We start from the raw sequence: 20,214 nt of genomic DNA, 5'->3' as shown, positions 1-20,214 counted from the left end.
CCAGTGTGCAACGCGCAAAGTCCCCCGTTGATGACGCACAACGGTTCCGCGAAAAACGGGTCGAAACGCGGGCCCGTTCGCCACACAACACCAAGGTTCTCAGAATCCTGAACGGAACCGGTTCCTGAACCAGAGCTACTTTGGTCGAAAAGGGCTATGCTGGAGCCTATCCCAGCGGTCACTGGGCGGCAGGCGGGGAGTCGCCCTGGACAGGCTGCCAGGCCATCGCAGGGCAAGCATGTAAAGGTCAGTTGTCGTTATTATTATTATTGTAACCGGTTATTTTCTTGCCCGGTGCGGGATTCGATCCGGCCTGTACTGCACCACGAGGCGACATCACTAACCGGTCGGCTAAAGGGTCAGACCCGTTAGCTAGGGGCTAACGTGTCTTATTAGTAGTTTAGTCGTCACCCTCCCCGGAAGCGCGCCCCCGCGCTTTGTTATTCCCGCGCTCCGAAGAGACTTCTGAGGATCCGCACACTTCCGGGTCCCACCGCTGCCACCAATGTAACCGGTTATTTTCTTGCCCGGTGCGGGATTCGAAACGAGGTGTGCTGCACCACAAGGCGACATCACTGACCGCTCGGCTAAAGGGTCAGACCCGTTATCCAGGGACTAACGTGTCTTATTAGTAGTTTTCACTATTATTAGGTTAATTAATTTTTAAAGGTCAATTATAAAAACAAACGAAACACCGCCCTCCAAAAAAAGCCCGTCCATTTGGTAAAAAATACAAAAACTAATAAAAACTACAAAAACACAATGCAAAGCCAGACGCAACCAAAAACAAAAAAACAAAAAAACAACAACAACAGAGCGAACTTTGGCGGTGGGAGGAGTCGGAGGCTACGGGGAGAAGTTGGAGGCGTCCTCAGCCCGCCTCCGCCAGACTCGCCTCGTTAGAGCGAGACGACACGATGATTGACGTTGGGTCCAGCCAATGAGCGCACGCACGTGGGCGTGGTTTGAATCGCAGCCTGACCAATGGCAGCCGTCTAACGCGGGGGCTCTCGCCGGGGACCGAGGAGACGTCGTCCGCCGCTGTGGGCTGTAGAGAGGAAGAGAAAGGGGAGTAGAGAGGGGATCTGGGACGACTATCGAGGTTGGTCGTTCACCAAGTTTTGTCGTAACCGAGGGCAAAGCCTTTACGCGTTTGCTCCGCTTGAAAGTCACGGTTGTCCGTCGCTTGTGTCTCGGAATCTGTCCACTATATGTGTGCGTGTGTTTGCCGGAACAAAAGGGGGAGGGGAAGGGGGCAGAGGGGGGGGGGAGGACTGTCGGGCTGTGTGCTATTTTGCAGATGATCTTGCACCGCGTTTGAACCTCCACCAACGCCGGGTTGTTGACGCTCCTCGCGTTTTTGGTCTCGCTTGGAGGTTCGCGTCGCGGGTCTCTGACGCCGGCTTTACACGTCCGTTCCCCTTTCAACGCCAGACGGATATGAATCGCGTCGGACTCGGAGACGCCGGGACTTGGAAGTTGAAGGAACTTCTCATCCCCCTTCGTTTTGATGTCGCGCGCGGGGCTAACGGTTAAACCCAGCCGCGTGGCCCCGCTTGCGGGTGGGGGGCGGGTTGCCGGTAGGTGATCCAGGAGCGTTGAGTTCACCTGCTTTCGCTGACTCGCCGGGCGGCGAAAGTTCCCATTTACGCCAATCGCACGTCGGCGTGTTGCCCACAGGGGTACGCTAGCGACGTCGAACGGGATCGGCGGTGGCTTTTAACCTTTAACCCCGAATGGCGTCACCGAGAGGAAGGCGCCGAGTGTGTCGAAACGAGAGTCGTCACGCGCGCGTGCGCGTGTTCGGGCAGCCGTTTGAAAGAGAACAGGACGGCAAAAGCGGTCTGGCCCCGGGACTCCCCCGAAACCTTACCTTGCCCCGAGTTCGCAGTCCGAGGGTGGTGTCGGGAATTCCCGGTCCGCTTGTTCGGGACGGGCCTCGACGGACTCCTTCGCCCGCACGCGCTACTGTCACAATAACGCCCGCCGAGCTCCACGCGACAACGGCATTCCGCTGATGCCGCGCGTGGTGCAACCGGTTACTTTCTTGCCCGGTGCGGGATTCGATACGGGGTGTTACCGCGCCACGAGGCGACGTCACTCACCGCTCGGCTAGGGGACTAACGTGTCGTATTAGTAGTTTACACTAGTTTCTCTCGCTTACCTCCAACGCTCAGGGTGGCGGGACTGCTTCCCATCCGGGCTCACAGAAGAGGAAAAAGATGGGTCTGTTAAGCCACGTGCTTTTTTTCTTTTTTCTTTTTTTTTGAAAGTTGTAATTCAACCACATGTAGGGAGCAGACTAGAGCACAGCAATACTTTCACAAGATATTTAGACTTCCCCCTTGTACTTTTCGTTTTTTTTTACTTGTTGATTTCTGTTCCTCTCTCTGATTTCAGCTATACCCCATCCACAGTAAAGTACAGAGGTGGAAAAACCCCATCCAGAAAGTAAAAACCCTAACTGTGTCTTTACTCCACCCATGTACTAAACCATCAGATTGCACTGACTAGTTTCCCAAATTAGCTGGTTTAATACATGGATGGAGTAAAGACATGGTTAGGGTTTTTACTTTCTGGGCCGGGTTTTTCCACCTCTGGTGGAATAGAACTGGATTAGCCCCCCAGTGTTAACGTGGAAGAACTGGTTGGCGTAAAATACCACTCAGAAGGGAGCCGAAGTCTTGTGACCTGTGTTATCTTTGTGGGGACCCACTGTTCCGAGTGGGGACAAGGAGGCAGACTGTTGACTGTGCTTGATAACAAGTAGAGCCCCTGCTATTGCCAGGTGGACTTCGATTGGCTTTACTACCACGCTCCCCCCCCCACACACACACACACACACACAACTCCTTCCTCTCCGCCATTCCACGGTTCTCTTGGAGAAAATGGATGTTGGCTTAAAAACAGCACCAGATGTTGCTCGGCGCAAATGTGCCGTTACATGACTGCACAGTCCAGCGAGCTGATCGTTGGTGTGAGCCTCAGCAGTGTGTCACCGATGCATCAGTTGTTGTCTTTGACTGCTGAGGCTGTGTTTTCGACAGGATGCTCGACGAGCGTGAAAGGAAACCCGGAATAACTTGTTACACAAACCTGGTTGGACCCAGTTCTATCCGACCCAACCGTTTTACGGTCAGAAAATGACACTGTGACTTTTCGGTGTAAGGCATAATCAATGACATGATCAAACCTCATCGGCTGTTGCTGTCTAGCTCGTGTCGACCACCTTCTCAGGGGAAATGTGGCCTTCATCACAACAGCTTCCAATTATTTTATCAAACATTTAGGTTTCAGATGTTTTACAGACTACGTAAACGCTTATTTTGAGCCTGCCTCTGCCCTACTTACATTTATAAAAAAAAAATTGATAAAAATGGATGTAGGTGAAGTAGACCGTAATGGTGTTGTCTGTGGTTAAAAGGATAAAAATTGGTGTAGATGTAGAGGACAGTGATGATGATGGTGTCCATGTATAAAGGGGTGTAGATGTAGAGGAAAGCGATGATGGTGTCCCGTGGGGCAGCAGTGGCTCGGGATGTAGACCAAGTCTTCTGGTAATTGCAGGGTTGCCGGTTCGATCATTGGCTCCCCCTTGCAAAAATGTCTAGGTGTCCTTGAGCAAGACACGCTTAATCCCTAACTGCTCCCGACGAGCTGGTTGGCACCTTGCATGGCTGTTACTGACGTTGGTGTATCAGTGTGTGTGTGTGTGTGTGTGTGTGCACATGGATGAATGTGAGGCATTCATTGATTGTAAAGCACTTTAAGTGGCTGTTGTAGCTAGAAAAGTATAAATGCAATCCATTTACCATGTATAAAGGATATAAAGGTGTGTAGATGTAATGGACAGTGATGGTGGTGTCCATGTATAAAGGATATACAGGCATGTAGAGGACAGTGATTGTGGTGTCCATGTAGGTATATAAAGGGGCTGTAGATGTTGAGGACAGCGATGGTGGTGACCATGTATAAAGGATATACAGGCATGTAGAGGACAGTGATTGTGGTGTCCATGTAGATATATATAAAGGGGCTGTAGATGTTGAGGACAGTGATGCTAGTGTCCATGTATAAAGGGCTGTAGATGTAGAGGACAGTGATCGTGGTGTCCATCTATAAATCATATAAAGGGCTGTAGATGTAGAGGACAGTGATGGTGGTGACCATGTATAAAGGATATCAAGGGTTGTAGATGTAGAGGACAGTGATGGTGGTGTCCAGGTATAAAGGATATCAAGGGCTGTAGATGTAGAGGACAGTGATGGTGGTGACCATGTATAAAGGATATACAGGCATGTAGAGGACAGTGATTGTGGTGTCCATGTAGGTATATAAAGGGGCTGTAGATGTTGAGGACAGTGATGGTGGTGACCATGTATAAAGGGCTGTAGATGTAGAGGACAGTGATTGTGGTGTCCATGTAGATATATATAAAGGGGCTGTAGATGTTGAGGACAGTGATGCTAGTGTCCATGTATAAAGGGCTGTAGATGTAGAGGACAGTGATCGTGGTGTCCATCTATAAATCATATAAAGGGGTATAGATGTAGAGGACAGTGATGGTGGTATCCATGGACTTCCTCTGTAAGAGCCAGTAGTCTTTTGGGGCAGTGGCGGTTCTAAGAATTTTTACCTGGGCTGGCAAAGGGATGTCTAGAGGTGGCCACAATGTGCTGAATAGGACTTTTTATATCCATTAATAGTCTACTAATAATAGGCTAAAACATAAATGAATAAGCTACGTGCTTACTCATAACTGCTGATGGTCAGTCTCCTATTTTGCGGAACCTTTATAGTCAAGTAGGCAAACATTAACGATGACAAATAGGGAGTCACATGATCAACTGCATAAGATGGCAGCCTAAGTTTTCCGCTCCTAACCCAGCTTTGCCAAATTGTTGATTTTTCAAGCTACTGGTTTCCATGTTGGCTTATCTCGCATTGATTAAATTTATCTAATGACGATGTCTACGAAAAGTAAAAGCTGCTGTCAGGATATCGATGCCATTGCTGAGTCCATATTGGAAAAATAGTGGGGATACTTTGAACTGTGCGTCACGTAGATTTACCAGGTGCGGAAAGATACCAATGAGAAACTTAAGTGCTATTCAAGTTGAACTAGCCATTCTGACGGCAGCCTCGGCATTATCAGATCCGACGTTAATACACTGAAAACCACTGTTGAGAGTAATTCCAGTATTTTAGATAGCCACGAAAAGCTCTTCAGGCAATTGAGTTCGAGTTAGCAGACATGGAGGGCAGGAACAGGGTGTACCATTCGCCTCACCGGCCTGGAAGAGGGGCTCAAAAGTTCTAGTGCTATTAGTTTCTTGCACATTCCCTACCCAAATGGTTCCCTACTCTCGGGCGACCTCCAGATCAAGATTATGAGCGCACGTTAGATCTACGATGGCAACGCACGTAAGCAAGGAGATAACTGTTTTCAATCTGCTTTGCTACCCATTCTGCCAGGCTGTTCTGCATGTTGCCAGGAAAGACCCTCTCTCCATTAATGGTCGGAGGATTCGCTTCTCTCCTGACTACAGCAATTTTTCTGTTAAATGGTGCCAAGCCTTCCATCAGGCTTTGGATACAGCTCGAGCTAAAGGTCTGGATTTTTTTTTTCTACTCTATCCCGCCACGTTGAAAATTAAGGATGGTGCTCATTACAAGGCCCTCACCTCTCCCAAAGAAGCAGAGAATTTCCTGGCCTCTGCGGTGGCCCCACCTCTGGGGACCTCAGTGGTGAGCGATGATAGCGTTCCCTCGCCTTCACTACAAGTTCACCTCGGATGCTGCCGCCGCCGAGAGCAACTCTAGTTCTGAGCTGAGTTGGCTGGCTGCCTGTTGGGCTGGCAATTCTACGTATGTGGACTGTTGATTTGCTCCGTCTTGCATTGTTTACTTCCTGAACATTGTTGATCATCTTGTTGTTGCTGGACACAGAGGACTAACTTTGTTTGAGCTCTTGGGGCGATGACTGCCTGATGTCCTTCAGCCGGTAAGATGTCAATCAACCTGACCCAAATACACAGAACACGGGTAATCATCTCAATTAATGAGTATAATTATCTCTAAGTTCATAAATAACCTACTGTTTGTTCTATGTTCATTCAAATGTATATTTTGTAGACTACTGTTATAGCTACTGTGCATGTTGCCGTAGCTACATTGGGTCTAGCTAATGTAATCTAATCAGCGATTAGCACTGTTGTTGTTTTGCTGGGCTGGACTTTTTCTTTGGCTGCTTCATATCCATTTGTGATCACAGACCAACCTTACAGTTTATGACCCATTTGCATGTTCTTTTTTCTTCCATTTTCCCCAGTTTTATATTTTGTGCCTAAATTCTACTGTTTTTCTTATGTAAGGAGGGGGGCGTTGTTTTAGGTACACTATGCCAGAATTATATCCAATGGAGGGTTGTGATAGTATTTTATTCCATGAATACATTCAGGAACAGTTACTCTGGATTATGGGTAGAACTATGGTGGATTTAATGCCCCTCACAAATGAAAAAGCACTCTTGGTCTATTAAATAGAAAAAATTTTGACATAGCATTATTGTAAGAGACACATCTGTTTAATGGAGATGCCAGTCGTCTTGCTGATAAATTCTTCCATACAATAGCATTTTCCTCTGCTAACACCAAATATACAGGTGTGGCTGTTGTAGCTCGATGCAGTCTCCAAATCAGAGTGATAACATCTTGGGCTGATGACATGGGTAGAATCGTTATTGCTAGAATAGAATTTCAGGCCAGAAGAGTCGCCCTTATCTCAGCATATGCTCCAGATGTTTTTGACAGTATTTTCTACAACACAGTGACCACAATTGTGTTAGTTAAATGATTACTCTTTTGTTGTAGGTGCAGATTTCAATGCGGTGGGGGATCCAGTCTTTGATAGATCAAATGCAATATCCTCAGTGGAGCAGGGCCTCTCCACCAATGCTCTAAAATCCTGGGCCAGTAATTTGGGGCTTACATACATTTGGCAATTAGTCAACCCCTCTGTAACAGATAATACTTTTTTTCTTGGGGTAGAAAGTCTTTTTCTAGAATAGGTTATCCCCCCCCCGCCCTCCCCACAGCTTTTTCATTGTATTGATAATGCAGTTTTACTCCCGATAGCTCTTGTCAGACCATAGGGGGGCCTTTTGTTCCACCACTTTGGGTCGCCTATCTAAGCATGCAGCCAGATAGTGCTTTAACACCTCGTTACTGAAAAACGAAGCCTATACTAATCAGTTCATAACAGCGTTCGGGAAATTTATTGGTTTTAATGGTGGTTCTGTGGAGGACCCCAGAACACTATGGGGTGCGATAAAGGGTTTAATTAGGATTAACACATTGTTTAACTCAAAGGCAGGTAAAACCAGATCTCTTCAGTTACAAAATCTTTTTTCTTTTTTTCCCCCTCCCGTTTTTTTTCTCCCCAGTTGTACTTAGTCAATTATCCCACTCTTTCGAACTGTCTCAGTCACTGCTCCACCCCCTCTGCCGATCCAGGGAGGGCTGCAGACTACCACATGCCTCCTCCGATAAATGTGGAATTGCCAGCCACTCCTTTTCACCTGACAGGGAGGCGTTTCGCTAGGGGGACTTAGCGTGTGGGAGGATCATGCTATTCCCCCCAGTTTCCCCTCCCAGGGGAGGGGACTGACCAGAGGAGGTGCCAGTGCAGCGACCAGGACACACACCCACATCTGGCTTCCCACCCGCAGACACAGCCAACCGTGTCCGTAGGGACGCCCAACCAAGCCGGAGGCGATCCCCGTATTGGTAGGCGACAGAATAGACTGCTATGCCACCCGAATGTCCTCTGGTTACAAAATCTTGAGGCATTTTGCAACTCAGTTTCACAGAACAAGTGGCATTAGAGTGTGCACTAGTCGAAAAAGAAATCAATAGCATTTTAAAACGGCATTCTGAAATTCAAATTCACAGGACCAGACAACAGTATTATTTTCATGGTGCCAAACCTAGCCACTTCCTTGCCATGATAATTAGGGCAAGGGACCATTTTTCAGATATCCCTGCTATTAAGTCTGCAGATGGAAATATCGGCACTGATCCCAAACAGGTAAAGGAAATATTCCCAACGTTTTACTCCCAATTTATATAAATCAGAGATAACGCCAAACAAAAATCAATGTTACAGATTTCTAAACCAGTTACACATACCCCAGCTATCAAGAACTGGCTCAACTAATTTAGATAAACCGGTCACCTTAGAGGAGTTGAGGTAATCAGCACTGGCCATGCAGAAAGATAAATCACCAGGCATTGATGGGATCGCCCTTGAATTCTATGCAACTCCCTGGGAGCAGCTGGGCCCATTTCTTCTCGATATGATCACTTTTTCAATTGAAAAAAACAGATTCTCAAGGGATGTTAATACTGCCCTCGTTTCCTTGCTCTTACAAAAACACAAGGGCCATACTGAAGGTTCCAGTTACTGCCCTCTGTCTCTTTAAATTTTCCTTTAAAGATCTTTGCAAAGCCCCTCGCCCGCTGTCTTGAGCACCACATGCCATCACTAGTCAACTCTCATCAGACAGGGTTCATAAAATCAGGGCTTGGCAGCAGATAATGTTAGGTGTCTTCTTCATTTCAGTGATGCTGCAATGGACAGTAAAGACGCCTATGTCAGTACTTTCCCTTGATGTCATGAAAGCCTTTGACCAACTGGAGTGGACATTTTTGTGGTCTGTTTTGAAAGTGATGGGTTTTGGTACCACTTTTATTGGGATGATCAAAGTTCTATACTCAAACCCCTCAGCATGGGTCCTAAGCTTCAGTCTGCAGTTTCTAAATTTATTTGGAAAGGAAAGTGGCTGTGCCTGAAAATGGCCACCTGTCAGAGGAGAAGGGAGGATGGTGGTCTTGCTGTTCTTAATTTTAAACATTATTCTTGGTCACAATTGCTGAAGCCTCTGCTCTCCTGGTTTGACCCACACACCTCTGTATCTTGGTGTAATTTAGAGGGCATTGTAATAGATCCTTGAACTCTCCAACATATTATTTTTTCAACATTTCTAAAAAAAACAACGTGAACTGAGTTTTGGCCCCATTATCTCTCATCTCAGGGAAACATGGAGAATAGTTGAAGCACATTGTCATCCCTTCTATAAATGGCATATTTTTTCCCTAATATTCAATCATAGAGCACTTCTGATTGGTGGGAGACCCATTTCTGCTCCCCATTGGGAACATAGGGGGGTTCACTATTTGAAAGACAGCTTTAATGATCGTGGATTACTTTCTTTTTCTGATATCAAAAATGTATTCCATCTGCCAGGTTCCTCTTTTTTCTTTTATTTACAGTTTAGGTCAGCACTCAGGGCATATGGTCCCCCTAGCAATGCCCTCTACCCACTCATCCAGTTCGTGAATTATTTACTAAGCAGACCGAAACCAAGGGTGTAGTGTCTAAACTTTTATCAGTTCTTGCTGGTGGCTGACCTTGTGGCACTTCCATTGGAGGAGGTTTGGAGACATGGTTGCCCAGATTTAAACCAAGATTTTGATTTAGAATGTTGCGTAGTCCTGCATCCACGATGCCTCTCACAACCCAGATCATGAGCAAATCCACTTTAATTTTTTGCACAGAACATGCCTTACCCCCGTCAAACTCCATCACATGAAAATCATCAATGATCCTTTTTATAACCTGTGCTCAACTAAGGTTCCGGGCACTTTTCTTCATATGTTTTGTGACTGTCCTCCTGTTGGACAGTTCTGGAACAATGTTGCTTCCAAACTATCCAATTTGATACAGTGCCTGTAACTATGAGCTTTGATTCGAAATGACCTATCAATTCTTAATCTTTCCAAACTGAAAGTGTGTCATTTTCACCAGACTGACTGCAGCCAAGAAAATGATTGCAGCCCTGTGGAAGCCACCTCATTCTCATTTTTAGATGTCGTATACAGAGCTCTCGACAGCTAGAAGTAATGCTGCCAGTGAGAACACATTAAATGCCTGCTAAAGTACCGCTGAATCCTTGAAAACCATTCTGTAAGGTCAATATAATGCCTCTAGCTTGTGTGCTCAGATGTTTAGTTCCCTCTGTTTTGTCTGTGTGTGGGATTTTAGTGTGCGTGTGTGTGCATATGCACTTTCTTTTTATTATTTCCTTTATTTTTCCTTTCTCATAATTATTTGGTTTTTCATTACTGTCATATTGACAGTAATGAAAAACCAAATAATTAATTACTTTGTGTTGCATCCCATGATGTGTTCCTGTGTCTTGGGCCTGTTATATGTAAGCTTGCTGAATGCTAATTCCATGTTTATGTAATTCTGTATATTTTATAAAGTCACAAAATGTCTTTGGTTTTGTATACTTTGTTGAATTATAAGGAAAATTTGATCGCAAAATAAAACTTGACAAACAGATAGTACCCTTTTTTGAGCTCATTTACATAAGATAGGGCTATTATAAGTAGTCAGATGCTCTAATCAAACCACCAAACAAAAAATGCATTATGCAAACTCTGGGTTCTGTCTTCCTCTAAATTAACTCAAAATGACTAATCTGAATTATATAGTGTACCATACATTATAGCATAGTGCTGATATGATAATAAAACGATTAACCTGGATGTTTTTGGATGAAGAATTGGATAAAGAACAGGTTCTGACAATCCCTCCCATGGTACACCAACATAACACCAATTTACGGGCTCGTTTTATTCTGGGGAGACTAACATGACGTGACTGGATAAGTAACTTGCATCATTACAGTTAGTGTGAATGAGATTTTTGGACAAAGCAACAATGTGCACTGCCATCTTCAGGTTCCTGAGCTTTATTATACTATAACTAAATCTTTGAACGTGTTTGTGGTGACCATCCTGAGGAAATTAGGCTTGTTTTACCATCGTTAACATCATTCTTTAAACTTATCTTCAAAAGCTTGCTTTACTTTTAAGTCTTCAGTTCCATTTATTTATAACCATTTCATTTATTCGCCCTACATTCTAGTCCAGTTTATCTTTTGGTAACTTAATATTTTTTTCTATATATAATAGTAATCATGATAATATCTATCTATAATATGTAGTTATTATTGGTTGTAGTAGTAGTTGTAGTAGCAGTGATGGTGATTTGGTAGAAGTACTGGAATTTGGCTTAGTAGTTATACTAGTATTTTTAATACTTCTTTAATATTGAATATTTATTTATCATTTTTTGCAATGCCTTTAGTGCCCATTAGTGGGCCATGATCCACCTCCTTGGAGTTGCTGATTGACATGATCCTATCAGTTTACACCATAAAGATGTACCGCATTTTAGCTTAAAATGATGGGTATGCTGAGTCTACGTGGTTTGCCCTTCATTTTTCAAAGCCCTGTCAGTTTAACTGAAGGTCAAGTGCAACAAGATAGAAAGGCTCCAGTTTCACATTGTCTCTTTGTGAGCTAATAGACGAGTTTCAAGATTCGCACAAGCTGTTTTCTTGAAAGTTGAACGTCACACTCCCTGCCTTTTGAGGTCAGTTTCAGCTGAAACGAGGGAAGTCTTATTTTCCCCTCACTGTTAAAGTCAGTTTAAGTCAAGTCAGCTATATTTGTATAGTCCAATATCACAAATTACAAATCTGCCTCAAGGGGCTTTACAGCAACACAACATCCTGGTCTTAAACTGATTGACTCCAGCTGCATAATTTGATTTAATAGCTAGAGAGGCTGCACTATCTTTATTCACTAGAATAGTATTATTTATCAAAGTCGCCTTGTGGAATTCATATTTATCTCTTGACTTATACAGGAGGGATATGGCCCAAGAGACCAACCAGAGCCAAACACCTCTGTTCTGTACAACCGGCTGTGGTTTCTATGGGAATCCAAGAAACAACAGCATGTGTTCAGTGTGCTACAAAGACTTTCTTCAGAGACAAAACAGCAATGGATGTACCAGTCCACAAGGTGAGGGCAAAGGCGGTCTTCACTATGTCTGGCTGTTTTATCATACAACTAATGATATTGGTTGAATAGAGGAGCTGTGAAAAGTGTGGCGGCTAATTCCAAAGATGGTCGGTAAAAGTACTGGTTTGAAGGACTGGGAAATGTTAATATTCAATGGTATCTAATCTATTCAAATGAAAATAAGTAATCCATACACGTTCTCTTAAAAGTAATTCATTACTGTAGTGTTTAGCCATAGAGAGAGAGGGCTTGCTTAGCATTTAAGTAAGGCCAATTTCTGTCTCAAGGTGAATGGCATCTTTGGTTTGTATAAGCAAACTCCTTCCATACCTGAACTGCTTCTGCTATTAGAGAGGTGTCCATAAATTATAATGGGGCCAGGGAGCAGTGGAGGGTAGAGTGAACAAAAACGGTGCTCAAGTAAAAATATAGTTACTTTATAATGTTTACTCAAGTAGAAGTGAAAGTACTCATAAAAATAATACTCGAGTAAGAGTAAAAAAGTATCGCGTAAAAAAAATAACTGCTCAGGTAATGAGTAACTTCATTAAATGCAATTTATTATGTCAACGTGAAAGTGCAAAAAAGTTAACAAGTCGGGGCGTCTGCATAGCGTAGCAGTCTGTTCCATTGCCTACCAACACGGGGATCGGTGGTTCGAATTCCTGTGTTACCTCCAGCTGGGTCGGGCGTCCCTACAGACATAATTGGCCGTGTCTGCGGTTGGGAAGCCGGATGTGGATAGTTGTCCTGGTTGCTGCACAAGCGCCTCCTCTGGTCGGTCGGGGCGCCTGTTCGGGGGGGAGGGGGAACTGGGGGGGAATAGTGTGATCCTCCCATACGCTACGTCCCCCTGGCGAAACTCCTGTCTGTCAGGTGAAAAGAAGCGGCTGGCGACTCCACATGTATCGGAGGAGACGTGGAAGTCTGCAGCCCTCTCCGGATTGGCAGAGGGGGCGGAGCCAAGTACAACTGGTGAGAAAATGAGGGAAAAATGCAAAAAAAAAGAGTTAACAAATGAGTCCTTCAAAAAGAAAGAGTAGTCGACCAGCTCCTCATTAACAGTATAAGACATACAGTAATTATTCTGTAACTTTGAATAGGGTATGTGCATGTGACGTTAGTGGGGCAGTTGTATTTCTTTTTGAGAGTTTAAATAGTCAGACTTTGTTACTTCGTTCTCCATTGGGTTTCCCAATAATGGCGTGTCAAGTGCAGCACCATTTTCCAAGTAGCCCCTGCCTGTTTTAAGGCGGGAATATTGTGCCGTTATTCCACCTCACCGTTCTGTCATATTAAAAGGTACGAACACAGAATTGTGGGGGAAGGGGCAGATTGTTCCGCTATTAAGTCCGTGTTACACCGTATTTGGTGACCCATCAGATTCTGTGACCTGCCCTGATATTCTTACCCTATCCCGAGTAGAGATGCACCGATCCACTTTTTTTTCAGTTCCGATCCAATTCCCGAAACCTGAATTTGGATATCTACCAATACCAGAGCTCTTTTTTCTCAAATATTGTTGTGATTATTTTTGTTGTTGTGGTGTGTGAGGTTACATGAAGCTGTAGTAAACCACACAACACTTCTTACTAAAAGAGCAAAAAAGATTAAAAAAAATGCATTAAATTTGAATTTATTCCAAGTAGGCTTCACATACAAACAGGTGTAGGAGTGCAAATTGCTGTGGCAAGGCCTTTATTGTGTTAACTGACTTACTCAAATTGTGCTTTTTTTCCCCCCCCTCTCCAAATTACTCAAAATAATTCATTTTCTCTTACAAAAAACTATCTTGTTGTCATTTCATGTAAAAATGCTAGAAAGATTGTCGTCACCAAGAGTCAGGAGAAGGATGATAGCATCATCATCATCATCATCATCACCACTACCTGTAGAAACACTGCATGCAGGCATTCACTTCTGATTCTGGCTCCTAGCTGACGGTTTGTTTGTTGCTCTGCTTGCCTTTAACTTTTAGTAACTTTTAACAATTCCTTGGGAGCATTGCATTATTTTAATTGATTTTATGGTTTGCCTCTGTTGTAATTCTATGAATTCTATTCAATCATTGACTCCTGCACTGACCTGATCGCACTGAAGCCTCTGATTCTGCAGTGCTGGAGCTGCATGTGGCTTGTTTTTAGCCTGTGGCTAAGCTAACCGAAACAATTATGCCAACGTTGCCCTGTGAGGACTGTGTGCTACTAAAGAAAGCATACATATCGCTGACCTTGAAGAGGGTGTTCGATGGCTTTCTGATGAACTCCATCAGAAAGACTTCCTTTTGACCTGCTTCATGGACGTGGCTTCTAGGCAGTCTCTCAGTGCAGCCATCCAGCACACAGTTCTGTGGGACCCCTCCGTTTGTCCACAGCTTTCCTCCTGCTCGACACCTAACCGCCAGTCCTCCTGGGCTGAAGTGGTGGTTCACGGTTGCAAGAGAGACTCGGTCGAGGCTGCCTCACCCCCTCGCCTAAGCCTCTCCAACTGCTACGTGACCCTGTGTGATGACGCTCCGGTCCACCCAGCTGATATTCCTGCGGGTCCGACATGTCCCGATCTGGACCCCTCTGCGAAAGTGGTGCCTGCCGGCACTGCAGCTTCCCCACCGCTAGTGGCAAGCAGTGTTCAGGTGGCTTGCCATCCCACTGTGAAGCCAAAACCACAGCCCTCATCCCGGGGAATGACCTCCTCTTCCCGTCATAAGATCCTAAAAGAGGCGGGACTAGACGTTCTTGAAGTCTTCCTTGCCCCAAGCCAGCAGGGAAATCCATTCTCAGAGCTGAAGTTATTGTTTCACCACAACACTCACCCGCTCAGACACCTCATCATCCCCAGTCGGCAATATCGACACACAGTGTGGATCGTGTACTCTCCTGCCACGAGAACCCACAGCCGACATCTCCTTGTCTCCTTTTCTCCCCAGCCACATTAATATTTGGGGATTCCATAACAGGAACATCCGTTTTTTCAATGCAGCCACACACCGTTTACCTAGAGCCCCAGTCCCTGATATCCTGAATAAACTCCCCAAGTTGATCCGCTCAGTCCCGTCCTCCACCAGTCGAGTGATCGTTCACGTGGAGGCAAACGATGCAACTCTTCAGCACTCTGAATTAACCAAAAAGGGTTTTAATGACCTTTTCAGCATTTTAAGAAATTGCGGAAAGTCCGTTTTTATTTCTGGTCCTATCCCGACACTGGCCCGTGGAGCAGGGCATTTCAGCAGAATCCTCAGCCTCCACACTTGGCTCAACTCCGCCTGCAGAGCTCACAATATAGGTTTTATTGACAATTTTAATCTGTTTTGGGATCGTTTCTCCCTCTTCGGAGCTGACTGAGTCCACCTCAACAGGCTGGGTAGCCGAATGCTAGTAGCACACCGTACAAGTCCTCTCCACGGTACTGACTGTTTACATCCCACACTTCCCTCTATTTCTGGCTATGGTGGCACCCCACAGTACTGTTCCCCTCGCTAGCTCCCCCCACTGGCCTCAGCTGTCATTAACCCTCTCACCGAGAGATTTCCCCATACAGACTACATATCTAATAGTAGAAACAATAACAATCTAATATCTGGAGCAAATATCTGCAATTTATGCCCTATTTGCTGTATTCCCATTGCTTTCCAATCTGCTTTGACACCAAACAATTTTGCTTTCTTGAATGTGAGATCTTTTGATAGTAAATCCTTTATCATCCATCCATTATCTAAACTGCTTACCCTGCTCTCAGGGTCGCGGGGATGCTGGAGCCTATCCCAGCAGTCATTGAGTGGCAGTCGAGGAGACACCCTGGACAGGCCGCCAGGCCATCACAGGGCCGACACACACTGGGATTATGTTTATTATGAAATTACCACAGACACTACCCATTGTAATGAGATAGTAAAGATAACGACTTTATTGTTTCCAATAATCTGGACTTTTTTATGATTATCGAGATGTGGCCTTCCCCAGGGGACACTGTTTCTAAATCACATGAGGGTCCCAGGTAATACCCGTCCCATGTGAATAGGACTCCGGTTACAACATGTTTTCTTGTCATTTCAGGGTCCTCTACAGACTGCAGTGTTGGAGAGTCCCTCCTAGCGCAGTGCTCCGACAGTAGTATTGTACCTGCGCCAACAGCCATATCACACACAGACACAACATCCGGAAAGAGCAGGTACTAAAACGTTCCCACAGATTTAACATGAGCCTCACAGGATTGGGCTCAGCCATCTTCGGTGAAAACATTAGACTGATTAATTTCCTACCTTGTGGAACTCCATTGTCAGAAACTTGTCATAGTACCCAGTGCTAATCTGTGGAAGTTGCATCAATGCCCTTCCTCACTTTACACTATGCCTTTGTCATGTGTTGTCATTTGACCTGGATGTGTGTGAGCCAGAGATGTGTGCCTGTCTTTTTCCATTGTTTGTCAGGGACAAGGGGCTCTCACGGGAAGCTAGGATAATGGATATAATGAGATAGGGGCAGTATTTTGGTTTATATGTGTGTCTTGTACTCTCTTGGAGCTACCTGCTTTTCTCCTCAAAAGCTGGTACTTTCTGATGGCTTTTGCCATTGCTGCTGGGCTCTGATTTCATTCAGCTGCCAAATAGAGCATAGCATTTGGATTAGGATTGGGTTTTCGGAACCGTTTGCAAGTATGTACCAAATCCTGATTGGTCGAAATCAAAACACTGGTCAGCTTCTAGACAAAGAGTGCTGCTGTTGGAGTGTAGCTGTTTAATTAACTTCTGATTTGCATATCTGCTCATTTAATTCCTTTGGAGGCCCATTGCAGTAAAGCTTTCTAACAACCATAGGAGTGATGAGCGATCTGCTTTTATATTAAAGGTGTGGCGATGAACTAAGGAGACACTTAGCCTTACAGTCAAGTGTCCATCCCACCTCATCTTTATTTCTCCTTCATGACTGAAGCAAATTATAATTGGGGAAGTTGTTGGTTTTATTACCCTTCACATGGACCCACCTGGTTAATCTGTGTCATGTAAGCAAAATAATCTAACCTTTACTACACTCCGACACAACTGATGTCATTTTACTTGTGTTTTTCAGCAGTGTGTCGACAACCTCAGCAACCTCTCCTTCAGAGAACGAGAGTGCCTCAGCAGCCAAAGCCTGCCCGAAAACTGAGGATTTACTAAGTATGACTTGTCTGGCTTATGTTTCCTCCCTTCCTCTGTCTATCCTTTGCTCTGCTGCTCTCCCTTTCTGTAAAGCGTTTTAAGAGGCACATTGACATGTCAACCTCAATTAATCCCAGCCAGGAAGATTTCTGACAGTACTGTGTTGTTCACAGCTGTGCAAGATGATGTTAAAGTGATCATCTCAAACTCTGCATTTTAAGAAACGTGTCTGAATGACACTTTCTCCAAAATCCTTCAAGTTGCACATATGAACCATGATAGGAACCATCGCACTTCAGTTCAGTCAATGGTGGTCGTCCATTAGAGAAGATAGTTGGGACTTCCTCTCTTTTCTTCGTCCAACAAAGATTGTATATTAACACAAGATAGTACTACTTTCAGCTGCTTCTGTTAGGGGTCACCACAGCGGATCATCCGTTTCCATCTCTTCCTGCCCTCTGCATTAACACAAGATAGTAACGGATGTTTTTTTAGCTAGCAAGCAATGATTGGTCCACCAGAGAGGATAAGGTGGAACTTCCTCTCTGGTGGACCAACTGGAGAGCGTTAAAGGTAGCCAACTAGCAAAAAAGAGTAATCTAATGGAGACTGGTAATCTTTGAGATTGCCACTTTAAATAAATGAGTTGTACTATAAAACATGTCTCATAATTCCCCGATACAAGATGGAAGAATTCAACCAAGTTATGAGTGTTAAAAGATAAATTAGGATAGGTGAGTTGTAGTGATGGATTCTGTGACCTCCTCTATTCTTTTACTCTTAGTGGTGGCTGAAATGTGCTGGCATTGTGTACAGTAGTCACCAGAGAACCGATTACCATCTAGAGAATGTGTGTGTGTATGGGTGAATGTGAGGCACACCTTTTTAAAAAAAGCACTCTGAGTGGTTGGTAGACCAGAAAAGCACTATATAAAATGCAGTCCATTTACCATTTACCAGACTCCGTTGTATTTGACCATTCCCTAGGCTCATGTATCTCGGTCACAGCTACAGCAGTAGGAGGTGGGCAGGAGGATCAGAGCTCAGCAGCCGGTATTTCAGAGATAGGCTCTCCCACCCAGAACACTTTGCTCACTTCTCTTGGAGAGTGCTCTTGTAATGACGAGAAGAAGCTAGAGGACTCTGCTGAAAATGTAAATGGCCAAAAGGGTGAGTGAGTAAATCACAGTCCCTGACCTATGTAGTATGTGAATGAAAACTCTTAACGTTGCACTTCGATGTCTGCTTTCAAAGCCCAGAGAGAAAATGCTAAACCCCTCCATAGGGAATTTTCTTGCATTCAGTGGCCGCTTAAAGTGAATTATGTATACGACAACCTGGCTCTTATTTTTCTAGTTTTTGCCATTGCGCATGTTGGTTATCATATCATATTTTACTCACTAAAATACCACTTTTGGTCACTCGGTAGTGACTGAAAGGGTGAGATCGCGGATACAAGTGGCTGAAATGAGTTTCCTCCGTAGGGTGTCTGGGCTCAGCCTTAGCGATAGGGTGAGGAGCTCGGGCATTCGGAGGGAGCTCGGACTAGAGCCCTGCTCCTTCGAAAGGAGCCAGTTGAGGTGGTTCGGGTGTTTGATTAGGATGCCTCCTGGGCACCTTCCTTTGGTTTTCCGGGCACGTCCAACTGGGAGGAAACCCTGGGGTAGACCCAGGACTCGCAGGAGGGACATGTGCAATCTGGCCTGGGAACATCTTGGGATCCCCCAGGAGGAGCTGGAGGGCGTTGCTGGGGAGAGGGGCATCTGGAGTGCCCTACTTAGCTTGCTGCCACCGCAACCCGACCCCGGAGAAGCGGCTGATGATGAGATGAGATGAGATGAGATTTTACTCACTGGCTTCATTTTGGAGATTTTAGACATGATACGTTTACAATTTACCTTTACAGCTTTACAATGGCGTCTTGAGCCTTAACTGACCTTTAAATGACAACAAACAACCTGTAGTTTATTGATGGTTACTGCTACCGACAGTAAATGAGATGGTCATTCCTGCAAGTTTAACCAGCAAGTAGCTAGCAGTAGCTAGCAGTCATTGATAACATTGGAAATTTTGGGTAATCACCTTAAACTTGCACTTACGTTTTCACTTCCAAACACGTGGTTTAGGACGTTAAACTGAACTTGTCTTAACATTTGTGTTCAGTTGCCCCGTAAGACACTGCTGTAAAGCTGTGTCCAGCAGTGGTCCCATACCCAAAATCTCCAAAATGAAGCTGTTGAGTAAGTGATATAACCAATATGTACGACGGCAAAAAAAAAAGAAGAAGCGTAATTATATTTTGTATAGATGAACAAAGAGAGTACTAAGTAGGAACCCTCTTTGCTGCTAGATATCCAGCAAAGCACTGGAAATCTTCTGCGGGTTTTCCAGCTGTACACTTAGGCGGGGTACCAATCTCATATTTAAGAATCTCTTGTTTTTTTTTCTTTCCCTCTTTTTCCCCCCAATTGTACTTGGCCATTTACCCCACTCTTCCGAGCTGTCCCGGTCACTGCTCCACTCCCTCTGCTGATCCGGGGGGGGGCAGCAGACTACCACATGCTTCCTCCGATACACGTGGAGTCGCCAGCTGCTTCTTTTCACCTGACAGTGAGGAGTTTCACCAGGGGGACGTAGCATGTGGGAGGATCATGCTATGCGCCCCGACCGACTAGAGGAGGCGCCAGTGCAGCAACCAGGACACATACCCACATCTGGCTTCCCACCCGCAGGCACGGCCAGTTGTGTCTGTAGGGATGCTTGACCAAGCCGGAGGTAACACGGGGATTCAAACCACCGATCCCCGTGTTGGTAGGCAGCGGAATAGACCACTATGCTACCCGGGCGCCCCAAGAATCTCTATTTAGACGAGATATGGGAACTTTGCAGGCCATTGAGGTGAATTAAAGTCATTAAAATATCTCTGGTCATCTTAGGACAGTGTGTAACATGGCGTATTATCCTACGTGGCGGTATCTATTTGAAAAAAGTAGATTTTGGCCATGAAGATTCTGTCCTGGAATCTGCGGTCCACAGACACGGGCCTGCTTTCCATCCCTCCACACCAGCCCGCGGACTTTTGGGGACAGCCTTTAGTGGGGCAGCCCCCACCCTTTGGAACTCTGTTCCAGCAGAGAT

The 20,214-nt window shown here is 45.1% G+C and overlaps 1 protein-coding gene across 4 annotated transcripts in view; it reads left to right on the top strand.

Moving 5' to 3' along the window:
* Positions 1–1,013: 1,013 nt before the first annotated feature.
* Positions 1,014–20,214, top strand: part of zfand6 (zinc finger, AN1-type domain 6) — a 26,187-nt gene continuing 6,986 nt past the window's right edge. The window contains exons 1-6 of one of the 4 annotated variants that reach the window (XM_056278537.1): positions 1,015–1,102; positions 5,476–6,004; positions 11,782–11,939; positions 15,992–16,106; positions 17,006–17,094; positions 18,064–18,246. In XM_056278537.1, coding sequence (XP_056134512.1) covers positions 5,991–6,004; positions 11,782–11,939; positions 15,992–16,106; positions 17,006–17,094; positions 18,064–18,246 — 559 coding nt within the window. In that variant the 5' untranslated portion in view covers positions 1,015–1,102; positions 5,476–5,990. Of the gene's footprint in view, positions 1,103–5,012; positions 5,425–5,475; positions 6,005–11,781; positions 11,940–15,991; positions 16,107–17,005; positions 17,095–18,063; positions 18,247–20,214 lie in introns of those variants that run through there. The other 3 variants (XM_056278538.1, XM_056278539.1, XM_056278540.1) reach the window with 3 other exon arrangements.

This window comes from Lampris incognitus, chromosome 4 (assembly GCF_029633865.1).
Source record: "Lampris incognitus isolate fLamInc1 chromosome 4, fLamInc1.hap2, whole genome shotgun sequence".
NCBI lineage: Eukaryota > Metazoa > Chordata > Actinopteri > Lampriformes > Lampridae > Lampris > Lampris incognitus.
The sequence above is the reverse complement of the archived record's forward strand: the minus strand, read 5'-3'. Positions and strand labels throughout refer to the sequence as shown.